At 44.8% G+C, this 11,719-nt stretch overlaps 1 protein-coding gene across 1 annotated transcript; it reads right to left on the reverse strand.

Annotated features, from left to right (window-relative positions):
- Positions 1 to 4,843: 4,843 nt before the first annotated feature.
- On the reverse strand, positions 4,844 to 6,620 carry LOC120664467 (F-box protein At5g49610-like). Its single transcript, XM_039943715.1, has 2 exons — positions 6,487 to 6,620; positions 4,844 to 6,401 (listed from the first exon to the last, which is right to left on the reverse strand). The coding sequence occupies exons 1-2, from the start codon at positions 6,501 to 6,503 to the stop codon at positions 5,204 to 5,206; spliced, it is 1,215 nt and encodes a 404-aa protein (XP_039799649.1). The 5' UTR covers positions 6,504 to 6,620; the 3' UTR covers positions 4,844 to 5,203.
- Positions 6,621 to 11,719: the final 5,099 nt, after the last annotated feature.

Raw genomic sequence — 11,719 nt, forward strand, 5'->3', positions numbered from 1 at the left:
AGCGGAGGGCCGGGGCGTGCGGAGCGGGGAGGGGGTGAGCGGCGTTCGGGCGCACGCGCGGGAGCGGAGCAGAGAGGCGTGGCGGGGTGCTGCTCGGGCAGGCGCGACGGGGAAGGAAGGGACGAAAGAGAGAAGGAAGGGAGGGAGAAAAGAAAAGAAAAGAAAAAATGGAAAAGGGAAAAGAAATAGAGAAAAAAGAGAAAAAAATGGGAAGGGGAAAAAAAGAGGGAGGGGGAAAAGCGGGCACGCGCCGGCGGCGATCGCGGGGTGCGCGGGCCAGCGGGCGGCGTGCGCGGTCGGGTGCGCGCCAGGGAGGAGAGGGAGGAAAAAGGGGAAAGAGAGGGAGAGATTCGCGGCGGTCGGACGCGACACGTCGCGCTAGATGGGAAATGGATGGGATGTGCGTTGAAATCGGGTGTCGGGTTGTTCAGGAGAAATTCTAGGACTAGGGTTCGGGGTTTAAGGGGGAGTCGAGCTCAACGACGAAAAATAACTTTAGCGCACGGTTTATTTTAGTAAATTTTTTTGGGATGTTACAGGGAGCTATACCCTTGTGTGGGTGCTCCAACGTGGATTAGGGGGAAGCGTCAACTCCTCGATACCACGGGAAAAAATCTGGTTGTCTCGTGTCTCTTACTTTTATTTCAAGCAATTAAATCCTTTTGTTGTTATTCTTGCTTTTGATTGCTTATAGATTGATTAGAACAACTTGCTTGGTAGTGTGATCTTTTGCTTAGGTTTAATCTTGCTAGTGTGAAACCTTTTAGACAAAATGATCATGATAGTGTGTTTAACTACCTAAGGACCTTTTGTTAGCATGTTCTAGTGACTAGGTTTCAAATTTATAGATTGGGCAATACTAGTCTAGGTTAAGGACTAGATAGAAATTTGAAAAAATCGCAATTCAAACCCCTTCTTGGGTCACGATCCTTACACTGTGTGAACACTAGCCATATTTTTATGTATGCAACAACAAATGAGAGAGGGCACACGAGATTCTGGATAATTTGAACATGCATTTGGAATGAATTATTCCTACGACATTCAGAAATAACCAAGGCAATTAATCTTGGCAGGGGGTGTTTTAGAACCTGTGGTACAGTTCAAATTAGATATGCATTGAACAGGTCGTAACATCAAGCAATCATAATTTAGATGCCAAGCTGAATTCTAAACCCAAGCTAGGAGTGTTTCACTCGACACCCATTGTCACTGGAAACCAATTATCCATTGTTCTTACGGCGGTAAGGTGAGGTGTGGCGAGTCACCACCACCCAGAGGCCTAGGCGGGCTAAGGCGAGAGTGCCTTGTCGCCTAGGCAACGCCATGAAAACCATGCAATTATCTACTGGGTTAGGGATATAAAATCACGAAATATAAGTTAACGATCTACTAGAGCAGAGGCGTTTTTACTCCAGCAAGTGGAGTGTGAAATTATAAAATTCAGAAAGCATCCAGCACAACCCAAATCGATTGATTAGTTCCAAGTTAGATCACCCTAGGCAACAACCAACCATGTCCACCTCGAATCCCACCCAACAACCACCAACAAACTGATTACCTGAGCTAGCCGAAGATGACATCGCTCTTATTGTCGTCCAGCCACCAGAAGGTGCATCTCCGCGATGCCGGCGTGAGGATGATGCGATAGCGGAGGTCGCTGGCCTGAGGATGTGCAGAGCAGATCCGGTGGGAAGTAGCTAGAGGATGGGGGCAATAGAGGGGGCAGCAATAGGAAACCCTAATCGCCATGGCGTGAGGGAGAGGCGAGAGCAGAGCGATTCGAGGAGCCGCCACTCGGGAATGGAGGCGAGTCGGAAGGAATCGGTTTCCGCTTTTCAGGCCGCGAATTTGATCCAAGCCAACATTCGAAACTATGGAAAGGGCTAGAATCTCCATTTCCAATTCGTGGGGCAGCCAAACAGGCCAGGCATGAAATTGATTCCAAATCAGCCTAATTCAGGGGATCCAAACAGGCCCTAAGAGATGCTGGATATTTGTGTGTACAGAAGCTACGGGTGTTGAAATAGGATTCAAGTTGCTTCACATAGAGGAAGATAGATACTCCCTCCAGTTCTAACTTGTGCTGACAAGACTCAACATGATCTCAGCACCACATGAAAATGGGGGACCTTTTTTCTCTAATTCTTTACTGTAACTTCCAGAATTTTGCTCCCTAGGCACCCCTCTCTTATCTTGTACAACTCTATCTGAAGAACAACCTCCAAACCCTTAAGCTCATAGCAACGAAGAACTATGATGAATCCTTTTACGATCCAATCTCAGGAGGAGCACCTTCAAACTTCTCAAGTACCACACCAGCAGAGGAGTGCACAGATAAAGCAAATTTGTACAGCTGTACTTGCACACAATGACACAACATAGATGCCCACCTAGATTGCTGTAACAAAGAGCAATTATCTGTGGCTGACAATAACACAGTAGTCTCCCACACAAAATTTTTTTTGCTAAAACACTTAAGTAATCAGCACCTACAATCAAGCTCTGCTCGGGACAAAAGTCTGCTACTATAAGGTTTCAGTTATTGGTTGTCAGCACTGTACGAAATTTTGGTCTGCAAGAAAGACCAGGTATACCGCACAATCGACAGTTAGTAGCCAACTTCTGAGATTAACATGACAGATCTTTCATTGTAAACCTTTCCCATACATGCACTGTATAATAAGAAAACATCAGATGAGAACCGAACTGTACAGAGCTAAATTTTATATTTATACATTAACCCCCTGTTATTCTTTGAAAGTGTTTGAAATCCCATTTCTACTCCCCTGTTTGGGTAGGGGGCAGGCATTGTTCAGAATTTTTAGGAAGCACAAATTTGAATTAAACCCTAGATAACCGAAATTCCCATATTCCAACAGGCCATTAAGTAGTTCTTAATATAGGGAGCATATACTCTGTAGCCAGCCATAGAGTAACTTATTCTATAGCCAGTCCAACTGACTGAACCAAACCCAGTAACCTAGCTCAGTGGCGCGTCCTCACACGGCTAACCCGTCCATTCCGCTTTAATTACCATAATAATGCAATGGAGCCAGGCAGCCAGCTAGCCATGCAGAACAAGCCGACGTGATGCATGCTATGTATGAGCTGCGCTTGCATAATCCATGTCCGTGATTACCGCTGCATTTATCTTACTACTAAAGAAAACATGCCTGCCCCCTACTGATCTTTTTTATACATGTGCATGCCAGTATATTTTGTGCAAATTACATTAGGAAGGTAGGATGGGGAGCAACCACAATTAGGCGTCACGTTGTTTCAAGGAAGCATTTACTATATTGACGTGAGGGATGTACCAGGCCACAAAGTTAGCATCAAAAGGTTACGATGGACCAAATACTATATGTCTATATATAAGACGGAACAAATTTACTACTAAATAGTTACGAGAAGCTGAGTGCCATGTGATGGTAATATTTTCTAGCATGGAGTCATCGATTTACCACAGTCTATTTACCAGGATAGCTTCATCAATTTACCACAAAATTATTTATGACAATAGCTTCTTCATTTTACCACAATCGTAGTTACCAGAATAGCATCATTAGTTTACCACAAAGGTATTTACCAGAATAACGTCATCAACGTAACAATCATTTTGAACTTCTTCAATTCAGAATCAGGGGCCATATTACAGGAAAAGATTACTTCAGAATACACTTTAATCTCATCTCAAAACCATTCAGTACAACATATTCTATTTCAAAATAAATTTGCCTCTTGTCATTTATAGTAATTTGGCATCAAATTGTCGTAAGTCTTATCCTTGTGATCTTTTTCATCCATTCAAATTGTCGTAACTATTTCAAGAAAAAATTGCATGAGGTTCCTCGGAAACGCTCCACACCAAAGTATGGTAACTCCTATCCTAAATGTTGACGTAATCCATTCAAATTATCATAAATATTTAACAGTAAATAGGTTTCTTCATTTTAGTAACCGGTTACTTGTGACAGCTTCACATATTCCCGTAACTTAACTATCGTAACTATTAAACAACAACAACAACATAGCCTTTTGTCCCAAGCGAGTTGGGGTAGGCTAAAGATGAAACCCAAAAGACACAAAGGTCACGGTTCAAGCACGCTGATAGCTAGTCTCCAAGCGCTTTTATCTAAAACTACCTCTTCAGAGATATTCTAATCATTAAGGTCTCTCTTAACTGACTCGTCCTATGTCAGTTTAGGTCTACTTCTACATCTCTTTACCTTATCGACACGCTTTAGAACCCCACTACGTATCGGCACCTCAGGAGGCCTCCGTTGGATATGTCCAAACCATCTCAACCGATGTTAGGTAAGTTTCTCTTCAATTAGTGCCACTCTGGCCTTTTCCGAATAACTTCGTTCCGAATAAGTATGGTAACTACTAAACCAGCTTCATATATTCCCGTAACCAACCCGGCCACAATCCACTAGCTAATCAACGTGTACACACGTATGCTTTGCATGCACCCTGCAACGCAAATTTCGAATCTCCAAAATCTCGTCGTGAGCTAATCAACGATATTTAAACGGCTGCTTTGATTTTCCAGTAATCAGCGTGCATGGTCGATGGGGTTGCATGGATCCCTGCGCTTGGCTCTGGTGCAATTAATGAAGGCTGGATCGGAGAGCGCCCACCCAAAGTTTCCGGTTCGGTGGGTGTGGCTGGTCACATGATCTGGCTACGGAATAAACTATTCTGTAGCCGGCTACAGATTATACTCTCTATATATATACCGTGCTATCAACATCAGCTAGGATTGCTCTGACAGCTTTTAGTCCAAACATTTCCGATACATGCATCAGTTGCAGCATATGCAAGATACACGTGTTCATTCAGCATAAATAAATAGATAAGAAATTTTCATTATCAGTAATCAGCCGCTAAAAGCAAGTCCCACAAAAAAATGATCTAAGCATGTAAGATGGTTACAATTCTGAAATGCTGGGTAGCATCTTACACAAGTTTGTCATGCATTTAGATAGCTATATGCATAAAGCTACCTTACATGCATGCCTTAACTGGCAGTAGCACTTGGACCAATAGCATAAGGGACAGATTCAAGCAGCAGCAAAAATACATCATCTAATTGCAGTAGATATATCCAAGTTGGTAGTGCTGGTCTAAACTTATTAGGGTATCGATTCTTGATTTCTTGTTAAACATACCGAGGAGTATCCCGCAACGAACAATTTCAGTACTTCTTAGCAAGCACTGATATCGCCGAGAAATATGGAACATACTGGGTCATACACTCAAAGTCGCGTCCAACAGTGCAGAGAACACGCACTTCCTTATTATCCATGTTATATGATACCAGTTTCTGGCTCCCGTTCCGGACAAAGAAAACCAAATTGCAATGTGGATGAATGGAAACAAAATAGCAGTTCAAGACATCTGGCCAATCCGATTTTCCAGACAGATGTGCAAAGTTCACAGTGTGCTTCAGAACCCATTCTTCTGTATCATAGTCCTCAAGAACCCAGACAGATAGCTCAGCCATCTCGATAGTGCCATTTATACGTGCACTAAAGCAATGCAGGCGCCCTTGGGATTGACCAACAAAAACAATATCACCACGCTCCTTTGGCCAGCGGATGTTCCTACATTTCTTCCCTTCCCTGTCCACTGCAACTATCTGATCCTCCCTTTCATAATCACGACCAACCATGAGATGCAGCATGCCATTAACAAGTGCACTCCCTAAATATGATACTATCCATCCATGTGCCCCCCATTCGCTTGCCCTATCACTCCACACCCCGCTTTCAGACGAGTAGGTCCGCACCTCTGCCACTCCCTCATCATCATCATTATTTCGCCTGAACTGGAGACACACTCCCTCATCATCCTGCTTGAACTGGACCAACTGAAAGTGCGAGGAGACAGCCGGATCAAAAATCAGATAGGTGCAGGTGCGTTCATCATCCAAATCGTCCAATGGAAATGGAGTCCAGCCAGAGCTAGGCACGGCCGCCCATTGCTGGGTCGCAGGGTTGCACACAATATAGCCCAGGGAGTCATACATGTCTGAAACCCGTCTGTGCCCAAAGAGGACGAGCCCATTGCAGGAGCCCAGAAGGTCGATCTTCTCAATCTCAAGCAATTCAGTGAGGAAGGAGAGCGAAGCGTCGACGAGAGGCGAAGGTCTCCCTAACAGGTCGACGAAATGCCTGAAGTTGTTGCCGCTGCTGCCTCCGAAGAAGAACCCTTCTAGGGTTTGGGGAAATTTCCCGCAGCGGAGGCGGTCGGCGATGAGGTCGCACCAGGGCTTGGAGACGCACTTGAATCGGAAGCGGGACTTGGCGGGGACGCGCGAGAGGATCTCCACGAGGGCGTCGTCGGAGGGGCAGGCCACCGCGACCTCGCTGAGGTTGCGGCAATCCATATCGCTGCCAAGGGAGGAGACGGCCGGAGGTGAGCGGATGAGCGGGAGAGGGAGGAATACGGGGGGCGTTCCCGGTCGGGGGAACTCACCTGCCGCCGGAGACCATGAGATCGCCGAGAGGCGCTCGCCGACGAGTCGGCGGTGCGCGTGGGATGCAGGCGGAGGAAGAGGGAGAGGCACCTTCACTTGCTGGAGTTTCGGCTCATCAGTGTTGGGGACTAAATTACAGTTGAGTCCCTGACCAATATTTATCTCTCTTTTAAAACGAAAATAAAGGATTTTAAATGCATTATGCCGTTATAGGGTTGAAGCTATCTATAGGGTAACATTTCTTTTAATTTTTTTTTCATATAAGCATGATTTTCCTCGAATGTATGCAAAATGTTTCGTGGCATATACTACTGCCACTAAGCCAAACTGTAATTTAGTAGCATGTGTGGTTTCAATCCCAAGTCTAGAACAAAATTTTGCTAAAATGTCCGACTTGGGCTGGGAATATATTGTTTGGAAAAGTTCCTATGTTTTGGCCAAGTAAGAGAGTACATCCCTAGCATAAGCTAGCATTTGATTATGAACGAACAAGTGTCCCTATGTTTACATAATGCCTAGTGGTGGTAAAAGGGCTTTAGATTTTAGTCTAGAAAATCTAAGAGCTGGACCCCAAAAGGGTCGGACTCTAATTCTATATAATTTTGAGTTAAAATATTTAAGAGTCTTATTGAATTGTGAAGAGGCTACTAGAGTCATGGCGCATTATCAGCCTAATGTCACACAAGCTGCTGAGAAAAGATCAAATACCAGAGAGTTCAAAGCATGGAGTGACTATACGATTGGATTTTTTGTTTCAGAATGTCAGTGAGCGAGACACCAATTATCCTGATCTGTTGCCGCCTTGTGGGGGCGGCTCTGCAAATTGAAATGGAGAGCCTGAGCTCTCGGAAACTGAGGCCTAACTGCCTGAGGGCCGTTTTGCTCTTGGGATCAGTCGCTACTCGCTAGCAGAGCCTCCGAATGTGTACAGAGCTGAAGCCTGAAGGTGCGATGGTGCCTCGATCTACAGTACATCACGTTGGAACAGTTCCGTCCCAACTTTTTTGCAGCAATACACAAACTGCTGACATTGGCGAATCTAGCCCGAAAATATAGAGGGGGATCATATCCACTCTCTTCTTCTTCCTCCTCTTCTTTTCTTCTTCCTCCCCTCTTGTACTGTTCACCCGTGTGTACTGTTCACGAGATGTCGGCTAGGGTTTGGGGGTCTCCCGGCTCCCTAAGGGAAGCCGAGCGATATGATTGCTCTTGCTTGATTCTCTCTCTATTGTTTAGGGATATTTATATCCTTTTACAAACCAACTAATTTATGGAAACAATTAAAATATCTAAAGGAGCAGATCTTAGCCACTAGTGCGACGGCGGCGTTGATACGTGATCATCGGCGGCGGCTGCGTCAGCTCGGGCGCATGGGCCGGCTGGGCCTGGTGTAACACCTCATGTGTTACTTCCTAGTAATTAGGAGTAATCATGTGTTTAACATCGTCATTAACACTAACCGTGCATGCAAAAAAAAAATTTAATTACATTTTGCTAGCTTGTTAACACATGAAATGATGACTATTTTTCAAATCCAATAAAACATGTTTTAAAAATAACTTTTAAATTTTTGCTCAAATAAACCTTTGCCTAAAAACAAAGGTTTAGAGTTTTATATTGTGAACAACTTTCATATTGGTGGATTTTGATGTTGCTATGCAAAAAGTGAAGAAAACTTTTAATTTTGCTTTGAATAGGACATTAATGCTTTGGTTTTAACATTTCAAATTTTAAACCATGATTTAATTTTCAAATGAAGTTTTGCCTAAAACAAAAGTTGGAGGAAATCAAATTTTGAACAACTTTTATTCTTGGAATTTTTCGAGTTTCTATATGAAATTTTGAGTTTTGGACGGTCAAAATCGAGCTAAGTTTCGTTGAACCATTTTCTCCCTCTGTTCACAGCTTCCGGCGCCCATGCTGCACGCCCATGCCAGTGACGACTCCACGCGTCGGCGATCCTCGGCCTCCGCTCGAGCACGTCCTTATCCTCTCCGCGAGGCCACGTTGCCCTTTCGTCTTTCCTATTCTCCTTCCTTGAGCTCGAGACGAGCAGAGCCGAGCGGAGCGCCGTCGACGTCGCGCCGACCACCCTCACTTTCCCGCCCCGTTTCCACTCCCCAGAGCCGATTCGCCTCGCCCCGAAGCTCCGCAGCCTCTCCACGAGCCCGACCGAGCCTCTCCCCGGCCGAATCGGCCCGGCGCCGCGCCATGGCTGCTACGGCCACGAGCCGAGCGCCAAGCTGCCGCTCCCCTGCTCTGCCGCTGTCGCCGTCGGCGGCCACCCCAAGCCCATGTGCCGCGCCTCTGCGAGCCACTACGCGCCGCAGACGCCCTTGGCCAGGCTCATCTCCGCGCCGCTCCGCTGCGCCGTCGACCGGCCTCGCCGCTGGCAAGAACGTCGCTCGCCATGGCCGTCGTTTGCCCTGCACGTCGAGCCCTTCCTCCGGTTCTCCTCCGCCCGAATCAAGGCCGTGGTGAGCTCCCTCTCGACGCCCTCATCCTCCCTGGCCCCTTCCCCAACCTACATCGGCTGCCCCCTCACCGGAATGAACTCGCCCTCGCAGCTCTCGAGCTGCTGCTCCGCCGCTGCCCCCCTACAGACCACCTCCGACCCCGGCTCTTGCTTCAAATCGGCCCTAGGCGAGCCCCTTTTGCTTTCCCACCACCCCACTGCAGCCGCCATGGCCTCCCCTTGCCAAACCGAGCTCGTTAGCACCTCCTCTGTTCCAACTTCACGTGGAGGGCATCGTGCAGCAATTCAGACAAATGCAGGGGGGTTTCTGCACTGTCATAGACTCATAGAAATAGTGTTTCAGGGACCAAATCGCTTGAAACTTTGAAAATGCATAGTAAATAGTAGAAAAATTGTAAAATAGCAAATTAAGATGTTTTGGAATCCTTGTGAGTAGATCTATGCAGTGGAATCATAATATGATGGATGTTAGTTGAAAATATTTGCTGTAAAAATAGATTTGTGCTTGTTAAGGTTTTAATGCTAGTGTTGCTTGTCTTTTTCATAACTGCAGTTATAATGCTCTAAATGATATGAAATTTTTATGGTAGGCTATTCTTGTGATGTGTGTGCTGTGGTAAAAATTTCAAGTTCATTGAGTGCAGTATGACTGAGTTATTGATTTAACTCGTAGAATGCTAAGTAAATAGTTTATAAATAATATATAAATGCTAAAATGGAAAATGTGCTTCCACTGCTCTTGTATGATGTTGTGATGTCTTCCAAACACTTAATTTGGCTATGTATCTACAGAATATAGTGATCTATACATTTATCTTGCTCTCACATGCTTAATTTTAATTAAAACTTGTTGTGTTGGTGCTAATTAATTTATAAATTCTGAGCATGCAATATTTATACACTAGCCTAGTCTTTGCATTTATATTTCGCTGTAAAAGTTTCATGACCAGAAGAGGTGTGCATGTTGTAGATCTTTAATTGGTTAGTTTATCTTGCTAAGGCTAAATAAAATAGCTCATGTCGTCAATAAATGTTGATAAATATTTATTACATGCCTTATCCATATCTTATCATGTTGGTAAAATTTGGTTACCCGTTTATACATGCAAGTTATGTTTTTGCATTTGTTTGGTTCCTAGCTATAGGTTTCCTTTTATTATTGTTGCTAATAAATGCTCTTTTGCAAGCTCACATTCAGCAATTTGATTCTTGTTCCTGTGTAAATCATGTTAATCTCGCTTAGAACCAGTTTATAGGTTGCTTTTATTTAACTTGCTTAAGTTGCTTGTTAGTTAAATAAATCTTCCTAATTACTCCTTACTTTATGTTTTGCTTGGCTTGTCCTAGATAAGTTTAATAATGCTTTTTGTAGGAAACACTTCAGGCTAAAATACTTGAATAAACTCTCGTCCGTAGCACCAACTCATTTTGCCTTTTGAGCTTGTTTGTAGTGCTTACTCGATAAATGATTGCCCAGTCATGTCTTTCCTTTAATTGCATTGCTTTTGCATCGTTGCATATCATCTAGGTACGCTAAATGTGCGACACGTGGAACAGGAGGGCAATATTGAAGCCGAGCCCGAAGATGGTGCACGGGTGGACCAATCCAGAAGACGGAAGGACCGTCTGGAGTGCATGCTTTGACTAGGATGATGTCAAGCCAGTGCAAGACTACAAGCTAACTGACTGACTTTGTGTCAAACCCAGGCAAGCCCCGGAGCATAACCATAATTTAAATTATTCAATGTTTATTTAAGTATTTGTGCATTTATGTTCTAGGAGTTGAATGGAACCATAGTATGCATGTTTTCCCTAGGTACCGTGGGCCTATACTAGTATGCAGGTGTCGATAGAAATGCTCTGCTAAATAGGATTTCGGTAGAAGTCGAGTGATTACTGTCACTCGCGAGTTTAGGATCTTGATCGCTTAGCTTTGGCTTTGAAATGAATTGTTGAGTAAAGAGAAATGGAGACCGGGCGGAAATGAGTTGGATTAATGGTATAGAATGGATGAAAAGAAATCTCCGCCTGTGTCGATTGAGGACCGTTCCGTTGTTGGCAGTGTTGATCGAGGATTGAACAGTACTAACCACATACCGGAAGTAGGAGGTAGTCGAAACCAGTAAGCTGTGTACCACTTTACAGCGGTGATTTGAATTCTGTCATGCTACGCTGGGCGTGGGAGTTGGCGGGTGTTGGATAGGATGCCGCCTCCGGGTTCTCCGGGAGTTCACCGCGAGGGGCCCATCACTTGGGTTTTAGCAGGCGTAGTTCAGATGCCGTGGTAATGTGGAAACAGTTGACGCGCGTGGCCCGACGAGGTTTGCATGTGTCGTGTGAGTTAGGTCCACCTTGCAAGGTTAAATCGGATCGATTCGCCGTGACTCGCGGTTATGAGAGCCTTGATCTCTTTGTCACATCGTAGTAAGAAAGTGGAATGAAAGAGGAATGGAAAAGATTGGTTTGTGAGTTACTGAAGAATAATCTGCTCCACCATGTGTGCTCTAGATGTTTAGGCGAATTTAGTTAATACTCGCTGTACTAAATGGAGCTAAAATATTGAAAGTAAGGATTCACTCCTAGCAGCATTTCAGCAAAAGAACTCCAGAGCCAAAAAGCTTGGCATGTCTAGATAATGGGCTAAGTATACCCAAAGTCGGGTAAGCCTTGCTGAGTATTAGTATACTCAGGGTTTGTTGTCACCCTGTTTTCAGGTAACTGCTGCTGGCTGGAGCTAACTAGGATTCACATCGGTG

This window comes from Panicum virgatum, chromosome 2K, assembly GCF_016808335.1.
Source record: "Panicum virgatum strain AP13 chromosome 2K, P.virgatum_v5, whole genome shotgun sequence".
In the NCBI taxonomy this organism is placed as follows: Eukaryota; Viridiplantae; Streptophyta; class Magnoliopsida; order Poales; family Poaceae; genus Panicum; species Panicum virgatum.